Genomic DNA, 18,390 nt, shown 5'->3' with positions numbered 1-18,390 from the left:
TTCCGCCGTCGTTGCTCGCGCAGCCATTTGCCGCTGCTCCCCGACCGGTGGGAACATAAATTTTGTGTCGTTATCAAACTAATTTCTATTCCGAGAACAGAAATTTTGCGTCGTTATCAAACATTGCTTTTTGTTCAAAAACTTATCCGGGAAAGAGAAATAGAATTTTCTATTTCTTGCTAAAAACAGGGCCAGGGAAGAGAAATGTAGTCATGCGTGCCCTTAATTACCCTTATCTAAATAATAGGAAGTACAAAATAGAAAAGAAAGACGGGAGACTTATTATTAGGGGCGATCAATTTCAGGCCAAATCAGATTTCGATCTTGAATCTTGAGATCATGTTACGTTGGAGTGAAACCTGTCAAATCCAATTTGTCCATTTTTCATATTAATTGGCCTTAGAAGTCGATTTTTCGGGCTGGTTACATCCATCAATTTACATTGATTATCTCCAATTTAATGTAATGGCACCCATTAAAACATGAAGATGAATCCATCACATCACACCAAACTGCATGTTTGGCTGTAGAAATGAAAAAAAGACTATAATATATCACTTGTTACGGCATTAATCGAATAGAGAGTAATGGATATTAAGCCGTATGATTTAAGTAATGAAGTAGCTATTACTTGTTTGGCTTGAAATTGTCCAAAATGCCATCACTCTCAGATTGAATAATCATTATATTGTTGTAATAATCGCATCTTTTAATTTTTTTTTATTGCAATCCATTTCGATAAATTATAAAGCAATTACTAATCATTTCGATTGTAATTTAAACGAATAATACTTGATTGCATAATTCATATCTTGTTGTTTTTCTATATAATTGAGAGCAACGGTATTAATTAACAAAGTATTTTCATTATTGTCGACATAATTATGACTCGTGAATGTCTGTCTATACGGTATAAAATTGACCAGTTATAATATGTCAAATGTTGTGCTATGGTTAATATCAAAGGTAACATAATATGCTTTATTTTCTAGTTATGCTATTATAGTTTTATTCATGTGTACTGGACAACTATATATTTAGCAGTTAACAATTAATGGCACTAATTTCAATCATGTGATGTTAGATTAGTTGTCATATTTCTATGTTGTTAATCCTCCACGGCATAGTTGGTTGGTAAGCTAATCATTGCTGCCATTGCACTCCAAGTCTCACATTGCAAGTGAGACAACTCACCAGTTGATTTCTAGCTAAAGGCCCACTCCAAATAGTTCTATCATTTGACTACTCCTTTTTTGAAAATTCGATTCCTATGAATTAACTTCGAGCGGTTTATCATAGCGACTCATGCCGAACTCAGCCCGATTTGATGAGGGCGAGCTTCGAGGACGGAGATGCCAGAGAACCAGACAACGTGCGTCACGGACCTCTGTGGACCGCCACTACCAGTGATGTCAGCGCTTTTAAGTCGGGAGTTTATGACCCATCTTCAATACGTGTAAAGCGGTCACATTCATATCGGGATTAAAAAAAAACGGGTGTGTACTATAGTTTTACCGACTTTATAGAGGAGAATATTACAACTTCAATAATTGATGACAAATGACTGGACAGATAAAAGCAAGGTGGGGGGAGGCTATTGGGATAAGAGAACCTGTGCTTCAAATCTTGATAATTGATGCATCATGAGGCCCCCCATCTCATTAAATTTTTATTGATATTTCGTACCAAACTGTCTAGTCATGTGTCCCTACCCAACACAACGCCCAAAAGTAGTCCTATCCTCACCAAGCTATAAATGGCTACATACCAGAATGCCTCCTCTTAAATTATGGAATTTTCACTATCCATCTCTCAATTTTTCGGGGTTTGTTTTTTGCATTGGAATATTTATGTGGTCTTACCTAGGGACGCTTTCTAATGTTCTTCTGCCTCTTTATTGTGATGCTTTTGGGGCCAAAAAAAAAAAACAGAATTAAGGAAGATGCTTGGTCCTTAATTCACTTTATTGCTGTTATTCCAATAGTGCGGTGGAACTTGATCTTGAAAGATGATGACTCATTATCATCTTTTTCCAAGTTAGAAGCCGGGATACTTTGGAAAATGGGAGAATACGAAAAGCATTCGTCGCATTCCGCTTTCATATCTCTACTTTAAAAATACATTGTGAAGTCGGGTGTCTGTTTGGTACAGCTTTTCGACAGCGAAATATTAATGCGAAAAGGGATACCGTAACTTTTTAAAATTTTATAAAATATTTAGCGATCATCTCATAACTGCAATACCTTCGTAACTACAATAGTTTCTAGCATCTTTTACGAAACTGCCGTACCCCAGCTGTTCGATTCTACAACTTTACGACATGCGGTAGTATCACAAAACATAAAAGTCACGGTGCTTGACAGCGCAACCACGTCCTAGCGCAATTACAGTCAAGCAACATCGATATCAAATGGGCTCTCGGTCTTTTCAAGACAAGTATGATGTCTATTTCGACAACGAACTACGGTTGACGATTTGAGGAGAATTAGCAGTGACTGGAGAAGACTTTGCGCAGGAAATTTTGGATGCACTAGCTGTTGATCCTTCAGCTAATCGCTGTGCAATATTCAAAGGGACGGCCTTCCACGCTACTACATACCATCATCATCGTGACTATCATTGCCCTAAATTCTCCTTCGAGATCATTTCTTTTGAAAGATTCCTCCACACAAAACTTTTTTGATGTGGCTGATCTTTCATTCGGCAAAGGTGATATTAAATTTTCCCTATTTTTGATGTGGCTGATCTACCTAATTATGTGAAGATTCCTAATATTATAATGCCAAGCTATAATGATAATACGGACGAAAATAGTTATATGTGAGCTCAAGCACCAATTAGCAAAAAGACTTAACACTGCTGAGTGCTGACTGAGTGGAATGCAAAAGGTAAAACTTGTGGGTTTCCCATGAAAATCTTTGTTTGAATGGGTTGTCATGCCATGGTTTGGATAAGCTAGGGCACCAGAAAAATTTCAGCAATAAAGAAATAAGGTAGTGCAAAAGAAAAGTGTGTGACCCTACACTTCCTCAAGTCTTCCTTTTTAAAGGGAGCATAATTACAATAAAAATAGGCAGTAGATTTTAGATGCGCTTAGAATTATCAGATATGACTAAGTATAGAGAGACTTGGTTTATGCAATTGGTATTGATAACGTTCGACAATCTCTACACGACCGATTGAAACTCGAGCCACGCCGAGACCATTACGGTATGTCGCATCATCTTGCAAGTCGGTATCAGTATGTCTAGAACGATTCATGTTCCTCTTGGGCGATGTCGATCGGGGATGATGACAAGCAAAACAGAAGCAAATCGCTTTGTGTTATTATTACTTTTTTAAAATATGAAGCGGCATTTAAGAAGTAATCTTTTGCTATCCTTGTTATCTCCATGCGCCAGAATATTAATGTCGGATTTTAGTGATCAAATTCACAGGCGTGTTTTACATTGATGATTATTAGGCGCACAAATCGTCATAAAATTACTGGTTAAAATCAAAATATTTGGAATCATTATCTCTAGCAATCCTTATTCTGGAGTAATATTATCGGTATTTAATCCTCAAGTTCAGAAGCACGTTTTACATTAACTACTATTATAGAGTGTAAATTTGTAAAGCCAGTTACTGGTTAAAACCAAATTATTGCCAAGCTAAAATATTCGAGGCCCACTTTTGTAAATTGGTAATAGTAATGGATATAAAGCTTATTATTATAGGCCTAATTCCCTAAACAAAGCCAAAACTAAATCCAATCACAATTCTGCCCCAAAACTTTATTTTGTCTAAAATTAATTACCAACTTTCGCTATAGTCTCAAATCTTTCCCATCTCCAAAAATTGTCATTGAGATTGGATCTAAAGTTGAGGCTCTTTAAGCCCACCATTATAAGTAAAATAAAAGCTCATAAGCAATTTTCTTTCTATATATACGAAGCAACTACACTATACAATTACATGCGATGATACAATAAGTTATAGATGGTACAGCGTGTGAACATGACTTTGAAAAAAAAGTAAAAATCACAACATGTAATAGGGCAGCAGTGTGGAAGCATCTTCCTTCGATGCTAAAATCAAGAAACCTAACATCTGCAGTGCAAACGGAATTTTCGGGTCTGAGAAGCAAGTAGAATGCAATGAACGTGGAAAGAAAAACAAGAACATGGAAGGTCCCAGTTGACCTGGAACAGTCCCAACTTAGCGACCCCGTGTTCCACGGTTTGGAAGTAGCTGGAACCCTAGGAAAAATAATTAGTCATCATCGATGATATGCCCTAGAACTAGGCAGAAGAAAAACTTTTTAACCTAAGTGCCGTCCCATCTCCATGACCTTATTCTTTCGTTTGGTGCATAGAAAGCACTCATCGAGAGCAGTTATATGAGTTTTTCCGAGTGCCTTTGATACGCCAATGTTACGCTTGCACCGAGGGAGTCACTCGTTGGAACGTTGAAAAGAGCACTAAATTCAATAGGATCAAATATAGACTTAATTTGTGAACGATAGGGTGATGGGAGTGCACCGTAGAAACTCGGTAGATTTCAGCTTTGAATCTTCTTCGCTTTGTTATGTGTGAGGACTGTAGCGACCACAATGCCGACCATTGTTCTTGGTTTCTCGCACATATCGAATCATGAAGGTTGTCCGGAAACGGTTTTGTTGGTTATGGAACTTTCTCTTTGGGATATCTACCAAACACCGAAACTGATTGAATGGTCTACCAATCAATCATTAGCTCTAATACCACTTACTCGGAATGCATATCAATAATCCGATACATTCAGGTGGGGAGATTGCCAAGAGAAAGTCCATGTCCAGGCCTGATAACATATGCAGTTAAACTCAACTTCACTCAAAAACTTAAATTAATGCATTATTGGCTAAATTAAGATATATTAACTATTCCATACTGCACCAATTCTCAAATATGAGAGTTTCAAACACAATTAACACATACATCTCGTCATAAGATAAATAGAATTAATCACAACGCAGAAATTGCATGGGAATTTGTGTTTTATTTTTATTGAAATTCAGCATGGGTCTCGCAATTCTTGAGTTAGTAAACTTAGTCTGTACAATACCTTGCTCACCAACCCACAAACGACATGGGAGTTACCTAGCTATCCTTTATTAGCACATGAAAATAGGGCACGAGGCATCTTCTCTACTTCTACCAAACGATGGATTTTGATTCGCTACTCCTACTTTCTCTCCACTATGTTTCTTTTCATTCTGACTTTGGTGTTCCAAACACCGCGTCAAGAAAACTTTCTTTCCTCCTCACATTCATTCCACTTACTTTCCCTCCTTTTGTTTTTTCCTTCTCCTCCACCTTTTCTCCCAAAATGTACGACTTCGATTCTAGTTAACAGATAGCTTTTCCTAATCACGTTATCTTAAGGTTTATTACCTCAAAGAAATTAGAGTGAGTGAATTCCGCTAATGGTTATTGGAATTTTATATATTACTTGATTAGGTTATTTTAGTCTCTTTTCAATAATTGAATACACCGAATGCCGATAGCAATGTCCTATGGCGAGACTACATAGTACTGATGTGGCACCACTTGATTATTAATGTGGTGCCCTATTTCCGAGGTACTGATGTGCCTTGGAAATAGGGCAGGGAGAGTCGTGCGAGGTTGCTAGCCCTCGCCTGAGCTCCTCTCCGTTCGTGCCCCCACTCCCCTGTTCTCTTGTTTCTTTTCTTTTGCGTTTTGTTCTTTTTCTAGTATTGTTGAAATGACACATCTATGGCCCTACATCAGCATTATGTGTACGCTAAAGATCGCATGAACAAGGTTCGGAATAATATGGATCAATTAGCGAAAAAAATTGAAATCTGAGTGCATTTCATTCAGTGACGTGCTCACTGCTAAATGCATCATAATTTACTGATCATCTTCCCAATTTTACCCAAGTATACGTTGATGTGGTTCACTAGATGCTACGCTACGCAATGTCCGCTTACCTACTCCCCTTACCTGACATTGTAAACAACGCTAAGTTGACAACTACCCTAAAAGAGATTAGCACTCAAATTACTGAAGCATGATTGATGATGACTTATAGAGGTCATATGGTGGCACTTCACACAATTTGACAATCTGAACCTTCGGCCTTTCATCACTATACACATGTATCGTCGAATTCATGTGCATCGAATAGACCGAATTCATGTGCATCGAATAGACGATAGACACTCCGTATTAAGAAGATACGGGTGATTGATAGAAGAGGCAGATAGGAGTTGCCTTCCCTGGCTTTATATAGATGCATGGACAGGTGATCGATGTTTGGCTTTGCTCCATCACCAACTCGTATACCTCTTCCTCGATAACACGAGAGAGAGAGAGAGAGAGAGAGAGAGAGAGAGAGAGAGAGAGAGAGAGAGAGAGAGAGAGAGAGAGAGAGATAAACGTAATGCGATTGACGGGGCCTCCTTGCAGGCCAGGGAAGGATCCAGTGCCCGGCAAGTTTCATACGCTAGCATTGACAACATATGTCAGAGGGGTGTCATCTTCGTACGCCTTTGAAACAAATATGTGGGTCAATAAGCCATCGGCCTCTCACCACGACATGCATGCATTGCATGCGTGCTTCCCATCCAATCGTGTCAGCCTTAAAAAAGGACGGGCCAATTCAATTATTTCTCTTCTTGGTCACGTTAGGGCAACTGTAGGACGCACGACAAATAAGGCTGAATTAGATCTTTCTTAAGAACTTTCCCACTTAAGGAGTGTTGGGGGACCACGCGGTAGAAGTCCAGTATCTCAACTTCGCTAGATGGTTTAGAGAGCACCTTAATTCAAATTCATCGACATATTTAGTTGGACTACCTTTATTCAAAAGTTTAAATCAATAAATTATAAGCAAATCAATATATATCGACTATTCATACCATATCGAATATCTAGTCTGGGATTTTTCTACTTAATGCACTTCTCGAATGCACTCCTAAATAATTTTCCCTTTTGGGGTATGATTCTTTTGGATTAATCCTGCTCCTCTTTGTTTGGTTTCCCTTCTACATCATTACATCTCAAATAAAATTTCTATCTTGATCCGGGCAAGTTTGGCAAGAATTGCCCTTTCAACTCATCCTTGGTTTCCTTAACCAAGCTTGACAGGAACAATTCATTACCCATCTGATTCAGGAGTTGCATCCACGGTTCATTCATTCCTTAAGATAGTCACCAAGTATCCGAGACACATTGGGAGACTACCAAACTGGCCATTGGCTCTCTGATATCATATGGCCCCTTATTGGAACACACACAACAAAAAGTCGATACACATTACCTTAGGAAGACCATCGAGAGAGAAAACAAGAACAAGCCCATTAACATATATAATTAGACTCACCCGCACTCAAAACTTGAACTTCTAAGTCGTGGACCTACTAACATATATTTATTGCTTCGCACCAAGTGGTGGCACGCCCAATGGATGCCCACAACGTAAATCCTTACGCCAAAAGTAGAGCTCGAATGTCTCATTTCCAGGCACGGTAAGCTCATTCCTTACTCTCTAATTTGTGATTTCTCTCTTATTATTAAGTTACTAACTTCTTGATCTTCTGTTTGGAGGAAATCCCGGTAATGTCCTTAACCCCTCCTTTAAATAAAGTTATAGGCTTATGCTAGTAAATCTTGAAATATTCGCACAAAAAACCACAGTAGTTATTCTAGTGAATAAAATCTAGGAAAATTATACTTTCTCTTGATCATTACTGTCTATTTGAAGTATCTGGAAAATCCCTACATTAAGCCAACTCATAGGTCGTGACGTTGAGGGATTTGGTCCGGTTGGACTTAATGTTGGATAGTTAATGGCCACCCGATCGGGAATTAAGGTCCCGCGCATGTCATGTTTTCTCATAGAGCGTTTTCAAAATTATAAAGTATTTCCTCTTTAAAATATTTTTCAAATTTCAAAAGCTAGTAATATATATATGGCGAAAAGGATGAAAACACCTTGCCTAAATAGGGCAAATAAATAAAACCATTGGGGTCTGCTTCAGTGGCTAACCTTCCTACTTGGGAAGGGGAGGTGAAGAGTTTGATTCCCCACTTTCTCGGGGGTTAAAAGTGGGGACGTTTAGTTTCAAATGTGGGTTTTGACTCTCACGCTCTGCAAAGAGGTAAGACAAAAGTCTGAGAGTGAGTTGAGAGTTAAAGTAGGACAGACAAAAAAAAAATAGCGCGAACAATAACATCACTCCATTGATTGTCAAAATTATTTTGCCCACCACTAAATAAATGTCATTTAGTTAATAGCACATGCTAACTCAAAATTAGGTTTCATGTGTATTTGCCCCATCATCAAGCATATTTTCAAAAATAGATCCACACACATCACGCAGAGTAAGGGTGATCTATTTCAGGGTGGGCCAATTCCGACATTGAGTTAATAAATCGAAAAAAAGAAGAAGTTGAGGGACAACATGGAAACTTGACAAAAAGTTCATAAATTACTTGTGACATGACCCTGAAAGAAAAATTACGAAAAAGCAGTAAGATATTTTTATGATACATGTAGTACCTACAATAGCTGATGTTCCGATCACTTTGATTGGATTTAAGGTAAGTTACGTGATAGGAAGTAAGGTAAGTCACATCGTAGGCAATGAGAGATGTTATCATCGTCAGTCGCTGAAATGCATAGCATTGTCATCGAGGAGAGGATGACACCACATCGTGGAGTGTACTGTGTATACACTTTGTGATGTATGCTCTTTCCACTAAAATTTTCAACAGAAGAGCACGAAGAAGAACACGGGGATGCATTGTGACGCCTCAAAATTCTACGTTCGAATGTCGAAGGGTTTTTCTTTTGGATTCAATTAATCTGAATTTCCAACTCTACTAATGTTACGTGTAGACTCATAAACTGCTTAATCCACGCGCATCTCATTGAGTTTGAGTTCCAGCTGCATCGGGTGGTGGATGTGAAACTTAAGGTTACTCCGAGTTCATCGAGTTCGGGTTCAGGTTGGGATCTGGCATGGAAGGAAACCATTCTACGATGCATGCAAACCGTCGAACCGAGCGCGTTAGTTTCAAAGTCCGTGACTCAAACACAAGCCAATTTGGAAGCTGAGTTTGGAAGTTGATGGAGCAATGGTTCATAGAAGAATTCCGTGATCTCAATCCCACTCTCTTAGGGAAAATTCTCATATGGACCCAGTCTATACCGGACGGTGTTGATCACAACCACGATCACGTTCTGCTTGGACCCCAGAAAATTCGACGGGGACTACGATCTGATTTGTGGACTCCGGTCCAAGCGAAAATTCCCTGTTCTCTTGCATGTTCAAGAATCCCCCGTTCAAGAATCTTACTATAATCTTTCAAATCGCCTCTAGTTTTATCAAACCGTGGGAAGATATGATGAGGTAGGATTGCTTCCACTAACCATGTATGCAGCACCATCCACAATTTGGAGGAGCAATGGCGACTGTCTCCGACCTGTCTCCGACCTGTCTCCCTATGAAGAGACTTGAATGCCCGTCCTTACCATTCAAGGGAGGAAAAATTATCAAAAAAGTTTTAAATTTATTGCAGTTGTAACTAATTCAGTCATAAACCTTTCAATTTTACCAATGTAGCTTTAAACCTTTTGACGATTTATCAATATAGTTATTCTGTTTGACTGGAAAATGTTGACATGGTGATCCAGTTTGCGCTGGTCATCCTATGTGGTATGACCAGCGTTGACGTGGAGAATTTTGTAATTTATTTCCTTTTTCTGTCTTTTTTCTTCCCTTTTCACTAGTGGCTGACACAGGCGAGGGTCACCCTCGCATGCAGGCGGTGAGGGCCTGGGTGAGGCGGCCCTTGCCCAGAACTTGCAGGCTTGTAGGTTCTTACCGCTGTAATAAAAGTAAAAAAAAGAAAAGAAAAAAGAAAGAAAAAATAATTTAAAATTAAAATTTCAATTTTTAAAAAAAATTACAAAGATTATTCCCATCAGCACCGATAATACTATATAAGACGGCCATCGCCACGTCAACGATTTTAGGTTAAAATTGGCCGGATGGATTACATTGACAAATTGTCAAAAAAATTTAGGATTAAATTAACCAAATTAAAAGTTTAGGACTTAATTGGTACAAATACAGTAAATTTATGATTATTTTGATAATTTTTTTTCTTAAGGGATGAAAATCGAGCATTGCACGCATCTGGTGTAGGCACATATGGAGTGCAAACGAAGGGTGGTACAAGATTCTTCAGGCCCTAATTGATGGAGGGATGAGGGGTGTCCCATCGCTTCTTTCCCCCACATGCTTAGAGCCGCCTTGTGTTGTCCATTCCATCACCCCTCTAAAGGTCGTGAGGACAATCACGATTCACGTATCTTGTTTAAGATTTCAAGAATGTGGATGTCGAATCTATGAGATTGTTAATGGGATTGGGATTCGTAAAATGATTGAAGTCATTGACTCGATTTCATATAACTTATTAATAAAAAATTTGCTTTGATTCAAGGCCATATGTACAAGTTAAAATGTTGAACTTAATCAGCTTATCTTATGAAATTTATACGGTGTTTCACGAGCCTTCAAATAACTGAGTCCCATGCCCTTGATAATGAGATGTGCACCCCTTTAGCATGAGATGCGCGCCCTTGATCAACAGGAGCGCATCCTCGCTTTAAGGAGCGTGCCCTTGATCGTAAGGAGTACACACTGGACCCTTAGAGGCGTGCACTCGACCCTCAAAGGCGTGTTCCTCACCATCAACGGCGGCTTGCCGGCTTCTTCGCAAAATCACAGAGGAGAAACCTCCACTTGAAATGAGAGTTTTGCCCAAGCAACCAAGAAAAGAGCACACGCTCTTTTGGTTTTGCTCCAATACTAAGATTAGAAAGATCAAATAGGCATGTAGTTTAGGTTTTTTCTTTTACTTTTCTCAGCAAAGAGAAATGGATTATTCGCGTGCTCGAAAGCTAGTGATAACTAATGCGAGATTACTTATGTTCAAAGGTCAGAAAATGCACTAATAGCAACGGAATTCATCCTTGCCTTCAGGCGAAAGGACATTCCTGGGGAGCATTAGCCAAACGCCCATTTATCGGACAAACATGTCATTTATCAGGTTGAAACAGGACGCTTTCAGATTATGCAAGAGAGATATAATATCAGTCCAAAGCAAGCCCATGTAGGTGGAGTATGAGTGTTCTTTGAAAAGCCCGCTCTCTGAGATTGCCATGAGGCAAGTGTACAGTGAAAAGTGGGCTTTCAGTTAACAGAGGCCGAGTCTGATACTGTTCCTCGACTGACGGTGCTGGTGATCTGTTTTCTTCTGTTGTTTGTACTTGGGGAAAATTCGGGAAAAAGTGCCAAAGAAGTCCTAAATCTTTTGCATTGATGCCAATTTAGTCCTAAACCTTTTTTTGGTGCCAATTCAGTCCTAAATCTTTTGCATTGATGTCAATTCAGTCATAAATCTTTTTATGGTGCCGATTCAGTCCTAAACTTTTTATACTAGTGTCAATGCAGTCCTAAACCTTTTGTTTTTGTGCCAATTCAGTCATTCCGGCCAATTTTGCTGACGTGGATGCCGACCGGCCGGCGGCCAGTCAGCGGCGGCTAACGTGGACAACTTTAATAATATTTTAATATTTTTTTTGATTTTTTCTTTTTTTTTCCCCCTCCCCTCCCTCCTTCCTCCAAACGGTCACCAGACCGAGGACCGGCCAGAGGCCAAAGGCCGGCGAGGGCGACCTCGCGCTGGGCGAGGCTCGACCTCGCCATGGCTGGGCAAGGCCCAACCTCGCCTGATCTAGCGAGGTCGTGCCTCGCCCAGCCGCCGGTGAGGCTCGAGCCTCGCCAATGGCCGGCAAGGTCGACCTCGCCAGTGGCCGGCTAGGGCGAGCCTCGCCGACGCCGGCCTCTGGCCTCTGGCCAGTCACCGGTCCGGCGACCGGCTAGAGGAAGGAGGGAGGGGAGGGAAAATAAAAATAAAAATTCAAAAACATATTAAAATATTATTAAAAGTTGTCCACGTCAGCAAAATCCGGCCAAAATTGGTTGAAATGACTGAATTGGTACAAAGACAAAAGGATTAGGACTGAATTGGCACAAAAAAAAATATTAGGACTAAATTGGCACCAATGCAAAATGTTTAGGACTGATTTGGCACCAAAAAAAGATTTAGGACTAAATTGACACTAATGCAAAAGGTTTAGGCCTTTTTTGGCACTTTTCCCGGGAAAATTCTATCCTCTAACAAAAATGTCTATGGAAACGAGGTTATCTTATCTCTACTGCTATATAAAGGGAGAGTTTGAAGTTTTGGTCTCAGTTTACAGTAATGAAGCTCCAAGGATGAATATATGAATTTGGATATGTGTGTAACATTATATGTGATTTTGTAGTGGACAGTATTGTATACTTTTTCCTACTGGCGAACTCAGTCACGGGTCAATAAGATTCATTAGGTTCGTGCCCGCATATGTTTACACCTCTCGTGGCTTGGTCTTCGGATTTCTATGTGTATGCTTATATGTGTGAGATTGCAATGGATTCCCCGACGGACAAAATTGGTGGTGCACCCTTTTTGCATGACTCTATTGGGTCAAAGTACTCCGGTCCGTTTAAGTTGGGATCAACAGCGGTAATTTCAACCGGATCAAAGAAAAGAAAAGTTGTGGCCCTCCACCACCTCATCGTTATGCCATTGAAATAAGTTTCGGTATTCTAGAGAAAGGTGGAACAAGAGCAAAATTTGATTTTTTCTTAAGCCAGAAGAAGACTTTTTCTATGGTGTTTCTGTAACCTTGTCACTGTCATTTTCTGAAAATGATTCGAACTTTCATTTGAAGGGAAGGATGAATGCAAGCTAAGTAATTGAAATCCTTACACCAAGCGAACATGACAACAGTTACATGTCGATTTCATCGAATTGAGGTAAGAGATCGAGACCAAATCTGTACCTGAGGTCAACAAATGGGAGAGTCTCTAGGAAAACCTGGAAAAGAGCAAACTCAATTTCTGCAATTAGGGTTTCTCGTATTGATGTGATTTTAATGGTGACACTGGGAGGAGAAATCATGGTCTTCGAGCCAGCCTAAGAAATCAATTAACTAGTAATCCTATTGGCACGCACTCCTGGAAATAGCCAATATGATAATTAACCAAGTCCAGGAAAATCAGTGAGACATAGCTCAAGGCGTTGAACTAGGATCAGTATGTTTCCTAAATTGCCTCTATCCCTCAGAGTTGCAAGCTATGGCTGACTGTTTTGTCTAGACCTTGTTTCAATTTAGACTATTCAATCCTAAAGGGCCTTTGGTCGGGGCTTATTCTCACATCATCTAAGCGTACACATTGGAGGTTTGCATGTAACTCCGATTCTACGAAAGATGAGGCTGTATAAATCTCCTCTTTTGACGTACCAAGTTTTGTATGCATTCTTTTTGTCGTTTAAGCATTGTCCAATGACACATTCATTTCAATTTCAGGCAAGCCAACTCGTTCTTTTTTCCAATACACTATGGTAGCATTAGTGTTTTCTTCTCTGGCACTCTTCTTGTGCAAATTGTACTCTCTACATTGATGGTGTGTCTTATGTATAATCTTTTATTAATACAATGAAATTATCTCAAATCAGAAGATGATTGGCGGGTGGTGTTTGAGAATTCTTGCGTGAAGCTAGACTTAGTTGCAACTGAAATTAGATAACATGGAGAGTGCTTTTGAGATCCATGACCGTCAGTGGTCGTGATTTACTTCGTTCATGATAGACTAGACCTCGACCTCAAATGATTGACGAAACAAATTATCATGTAATTTCATTTTATGATTGATTCTATCCATCGCATCATTTATAAAAAAAGCCTACATGAAATTTTATTGGTGACATGTTAACAAGTGTTCTGAGTAACTTGTTAAGTACACTCCGCAAAAGAAACTTTGATTTCTACAATATTTAAAATATAAATTATGAATATCACTTAAAATAAGTCGGTGCATAACAAGGACATTTTTCATCAAATATTAACTCTCCCCTCATCAATGAAAACGAAAAGGAGCAGAAATTTCGCTTAAGGAATTCCAGGCCTTTTCTCCGAATCTCACGCCACTCCATGTCTCCAGCCCCGCACAAACTCATCGCTCACTTCACTTGCGACTCACGAGACGACCCTTTTGATGGATCCAACTTTGGTACTATAAAAAACGTTAAATGTATACATGTTACATCCCATTCTCTCCTCCGTATCCTCATCTATTCAAGCAACGCCTAGATAACCGCAAAGAAGAGGGAAAAGATGGAGGGCGGAGAAGAAGACGTGAGGGTGGGAGCCCAACGTTTCGCGGAGGGGCAAGCCATCGGGACAGCCGCCCCGACCCACAGAGAAGGGAAGGACTACCAAGAGCCACTGCCCGCCCCATTGTTCGAGGCGGTGGAGCTGTCGTCGTGGTCGTTCTTCCGGGCGGGTATCGCGGAGTTCGTGGCGAGTTTCTTGTTCCTCTACGTGACGGTGCTCACGGTGATGGGCGTGGAGAGATCTAGCAACAAGTGCGCGACCGTGGGGGTCCAAGGCATCGCTTGGGCCTTTGGTGGCATGATCTTCGCTCTCGTGTATTCTACTGCTGGCATTTCAGGTAGATCCTTGGTACTTCTATGCAAAATGGCACGTTTTACGTGCCTTGTATTCCAGTTAAAAGATACTTCTAAGATACCGGAGCCATTCATTATTGTCAATTAATAGATATTATCCAATGGTTGACGGTTAATGATGCGCGGTATCGTATTATATGCAGGGGGTCACATTAATCCGGCCGTGACTTTAGGGCTGCTATTGGCGAGGAAGCTGTCGCTGGTCAGGGCGGTGTGGTACGTGCTGATGCAGTGCATGGGAGCCGCGTGCGGCGCCTGGGTGGTGAAGAGCTTCCAAAAGAGCCAGTTCGAGAGGCTTGGCGGCGGCGCCAACACCGTGAGCTCCGGTTACACCAGGGGCGCTGCCCTCGGGGCCGAGATCCTCGGCACCTTCATCCTCGTCTACACCGTCTTCTCCGCCACCGACGCCAAGCGCAGCGCGCGCGACTCCCACGTCCCTGTAAGAACACAATTTGCTCTTGAAAAACAAAACGTGTGTCTCCACTTTATCAACATGTCTTCCCCATGTTGAAATCTTGCTGAAGATTCGAAATGGTTGGTGATGTGGTCAGGTATTGGCACCGTTGCCCATTGGATTTGCAGTGTTCTTGGTGCACTTGGCCACGATTCCCATTACCGGGACCGGCATTAACCCGGCCAGGAGTTTCGGGGCAGCCCTTGTCTATGATAGGGCACGAGCTTGGGATGACCACGTAAGCTTCTTCTTCCCATCATTTTTGGATTTTTTTGGGACAAAAATATACATAAAAGGATTATGTCGGACTTTAATAACTTTTTAAAAGGATTAAGGTAAGTCGAGAATAAGAGCTCGAAGTGCAAAAGGCACGTCGAACACTCACCTGATCTGTGATATTTTTATTGGACGCAGTGGATATTTTGGGTGGGGCCATTCACCGGAGCGGCACTCGCGGCGATGTACCATCAGCTGGTGATCAGGGCCGTTTTTTTCAAATCCAATTTTTTCAGATCCAAATACGTCGTTTGAGTCTGAAAGAATAAGGGTGCTTTTGAATGGCGTGTTAATGTATATGAAATATTGTGTTCCTAACTAAGTGTATGTATATTTGTATTGGGCGGGTGAGATGTGAGGAGTGTTGTTGCGTGCCCTCCTTCAGTTCAATAAAATTTGTGGATGATTATATTGTTGAGAAAGTTCGATTTATGATGAAGATACAAGTAGTAGTATATAGTTCTTTTGATGCTTTGATGCGTGATTATGATTACCGTCTTTAAGTTATTGTTTGCATCCTCACTATTGTTGATATCGGGTTTAAAACAAATAAACTTTCAGGATATACACTAAAGCCACAAAAAAATAAGTTCAGCAATTAGTCAAATTATTTGTCAAACTTACGTGCAAAAAGAGAGACATAATTATGAAGGAGAGAAAGTTGTTTTGAAGAGAGAGCTATGGAGAAGAGAAAGTTGTTACAAACAATGTGTGATTTGGTCACATTTATAAATAACCAAACAACGTATCAAAATCATCACCATTTCTCATGATCAATTGTCACTCCTCTTTGTATTAATAATCACTTCTTTTCATATCCAATAATCGCTTCTCTTAATTATTTATAAATAACAAACTATTTCAACACATATGAGGTGCATTTGTCGATTCTCAATCTCTATCTACATGGTGCGAGAGTGTCGTGGATCAAAGTTTCAAACACACGGTTTCATTATTTTTTCACGAAGATCCATGCTTTGAAGGTACCATTAAATGCGTCATTGGCATATTCGATCCTTTCAAACATATTTAAGCACTCTGCTAAAATCAAGTGGATACTTATTGGAATATTAAAAAAAATTAAACCGCGCATCCACGTTTAAGCTTTTAGTTTGTTAAGGCGATGAGATTATAAGAAATCCCAAAAGAGAGAAAAAGAAATTGCAGAAAGCCAAAAAAAAGATTGGGGGCGAAAATGTATATCCCAGAAGTTAAAGGGGACACAAAGGTCATTTCCATGAGCGCCAATCTTCCTTCCTCAACGATTTCCTTCTTGGAAGCTCAGTTGGCAATTGCTCATCGCCATTGCAATCCCAGAAAATTCATAATCGTCCGGGCATGGAGAACGGAGATTCCAACGCCGCCGCCCCCCCGCCGCCGCTGCCGCCGCCCAATCCCGACAGTATCAAGCTCAACGTCGGCGGCAAGCTCTTCGAGACTACCGCCTCCACCCTCCGGTCCGCCGGCCCCGACTCCCTCCTCTCCGCCCTCTCCAGCCGAGCCGCCCAGGACCCCAACCCCATCTTCATCGACCGCGACCCGGACGTGTTCTCCGTCATCCTCTCCCTCCTCCGCACCGACCGCCTCCCCTCCACCGCCCTCCGCTTCTCCAAGCATGACCTCGCCGACGAGGCCATCTACTACGGCGTCGACTCCCGCCTCCGCTCCGCCATGTCCCCCCCTCCCCTCGCCGGCATCGACGCCTCCGTCGTCGCCACCATCCGCCCCGCCTCCGACGGGTTCCCCTCCGCCCTCTTCGCCCACCCGGACGGCTCCGTCTGGATCGCCCACGGCGGCCAGATCTCCAGCTACGACTGGAACCTCTCCCACTCCGCCACAATCCGCACGCACTTCGACGACGTCACCTCGATCCACCGCGTCTGGCCGGAGATAGCCGCCGCGGGGTCGGAATCGGCCGCCGGCCTCCACTTCTACGACTTCTCCAGCGGCCTCCACGTCGGCGCCGCCCACTGGAACGACCCGACGGACCCGCGCATCTACAAGGCCTGGGTCACGGCCGTGGCCGACTCGCCGGGCTCGGTGTACGCCGCGTTCGAGTGCCCGCACCGGGAGAACTGCATCCTCGAGGTCGACAAGTCCACCCTCCAGATCGCGTCCGTGCTCGGCCGGCAGCCGGGCAGCTCGACCAAGCACATGGCCGCCGGGAAGCTCGCCTGGTTGCCGGAGATGGGCCTCCTCGCCGGGAGCGCCGTCATGTGCGGTGCGTTCGGGTACTCGGGCTACATCAGGCTGTGGGACGCGAGGTCCGGGAAGGTGGTGTGGGAGACGAGCGAGCCCGGGTCGGGGCGGAGCAGCCGGTACGGGGACTCCTTCGCCGACGTGGACGCCGACGCCGACTCGTCGAGGCTGTTCAAGGTGTGCTCCAAGTCCGGGGACCTCGGGATGGCGGACCTGCGCAAACTGGGGGACGACCCGTGGGTGTACCTAAGGGAAAAGAACCCGGGCATGGGGAACACGGCGAGCGACGGCGGGACGAGCGTCCTGCGCTGCTACCAGGGGCAGGTGTTCGTGGGGAGGGAAGGGGATTTGGAGGTGTGGTCGAGGGCGGCGGCGGCGGGGGCGTGCGACGGAGAAGGCGGAGCGGGGGAGGAGGGAATGTATAGGAGGAATTATGTGAATAGAGCGGAGGCGGCGGCGGCGGCGGAGAAGGCGGCGGAGAGCGAGAGGGGAGTGATACGGCGGATGGATGGTGGCGGGAATAGGTTGTTCGTGAGTAGGGAGGGGGTGGAGGGGGTTGAGGTGTGGGAGAGCTCTAGATTTGCTGTTGTTGTTCCGGCCTTGTGACCGCCTATTGATTTTTGGGCACTTTGGATCTGTTGGTCTAGAGAAAAAATTTTGGAGTGGTTTCTATCTTGCGTATGCTCCTTCCGCGAATACTTGAGATCGAGACCGTGCAATGCTCGCTCCCTCGACCCGGTGCGACGCTTGACTCGCTCGCCTTATGGTTTGAGTCGTATGTATACGATCTGATGAAGATATAAATGAGAAGTTACCTTTGTATATGCC

General features: G+C 42.6%; 2 protein-coding genes across 2 annotated transcripts; both read left to right on the top strand.

Annotated features, from left to right (window-relative positions):
- Positions 1-14,202: 14,202 nt before the first annotated feature.
- LOC115661771 (aquaporin PIP1-3-like) lies at positions 14,203-15,785 on the top strand. The gene is made up of 4 exons (XM_030583983.2): positions 14,203-14,617; positions 14,777-15,072; positions 15,185-15,325; positions 15,502-15,785. Exons 1-4 carry the CDS (start codon positions 14,281-14,283, stop codon positions 15,616-15,618), a joined length of 891 nt encoding a protein of 296 aa, XP_030439843.1. The 5' UTR covers positions 14,203-14,280; the 3' UTR covers positions 15,619-15,785.
- Positions 15,786-16,625: 840 nt separating this feature from the next.
- Positions 16,626-18,390, top strand: LOC115690440 (protein ENDOPLASMIC RETICULUM-ARRESTED PEN3). The gene has a single exon (XM_030616778.2). It carries the CDS (start codon positions 16,702-16,704, stop codon positions 18,166-18,168), a length of 1,467 nt encoding a protein of 488 aa, XP_030472638.2. The 5' UTR covers positions 16,626-16,701; the 3' UTR covers positions 18,169-18,390.

Source organism: Syzygium oleosum, unplaced genomic scaffold, assembly GCF_021117445.2.
Source record: "Syzygium oleosum isolate NSW1041296 unplaced genomic scaffold, Sole_v2.1 Sole_v2.09, whole genome shotgun sequence".
NCBI lineage: Eukaryota > Viridiplantae > Streptophyta > Magnoliopsida > Myrtales > Myrtaceae > Syzygium > Syzygium oleosum.
This window is presented reverse-complemented; position numbering and strand designations above follow the sequence as displayed.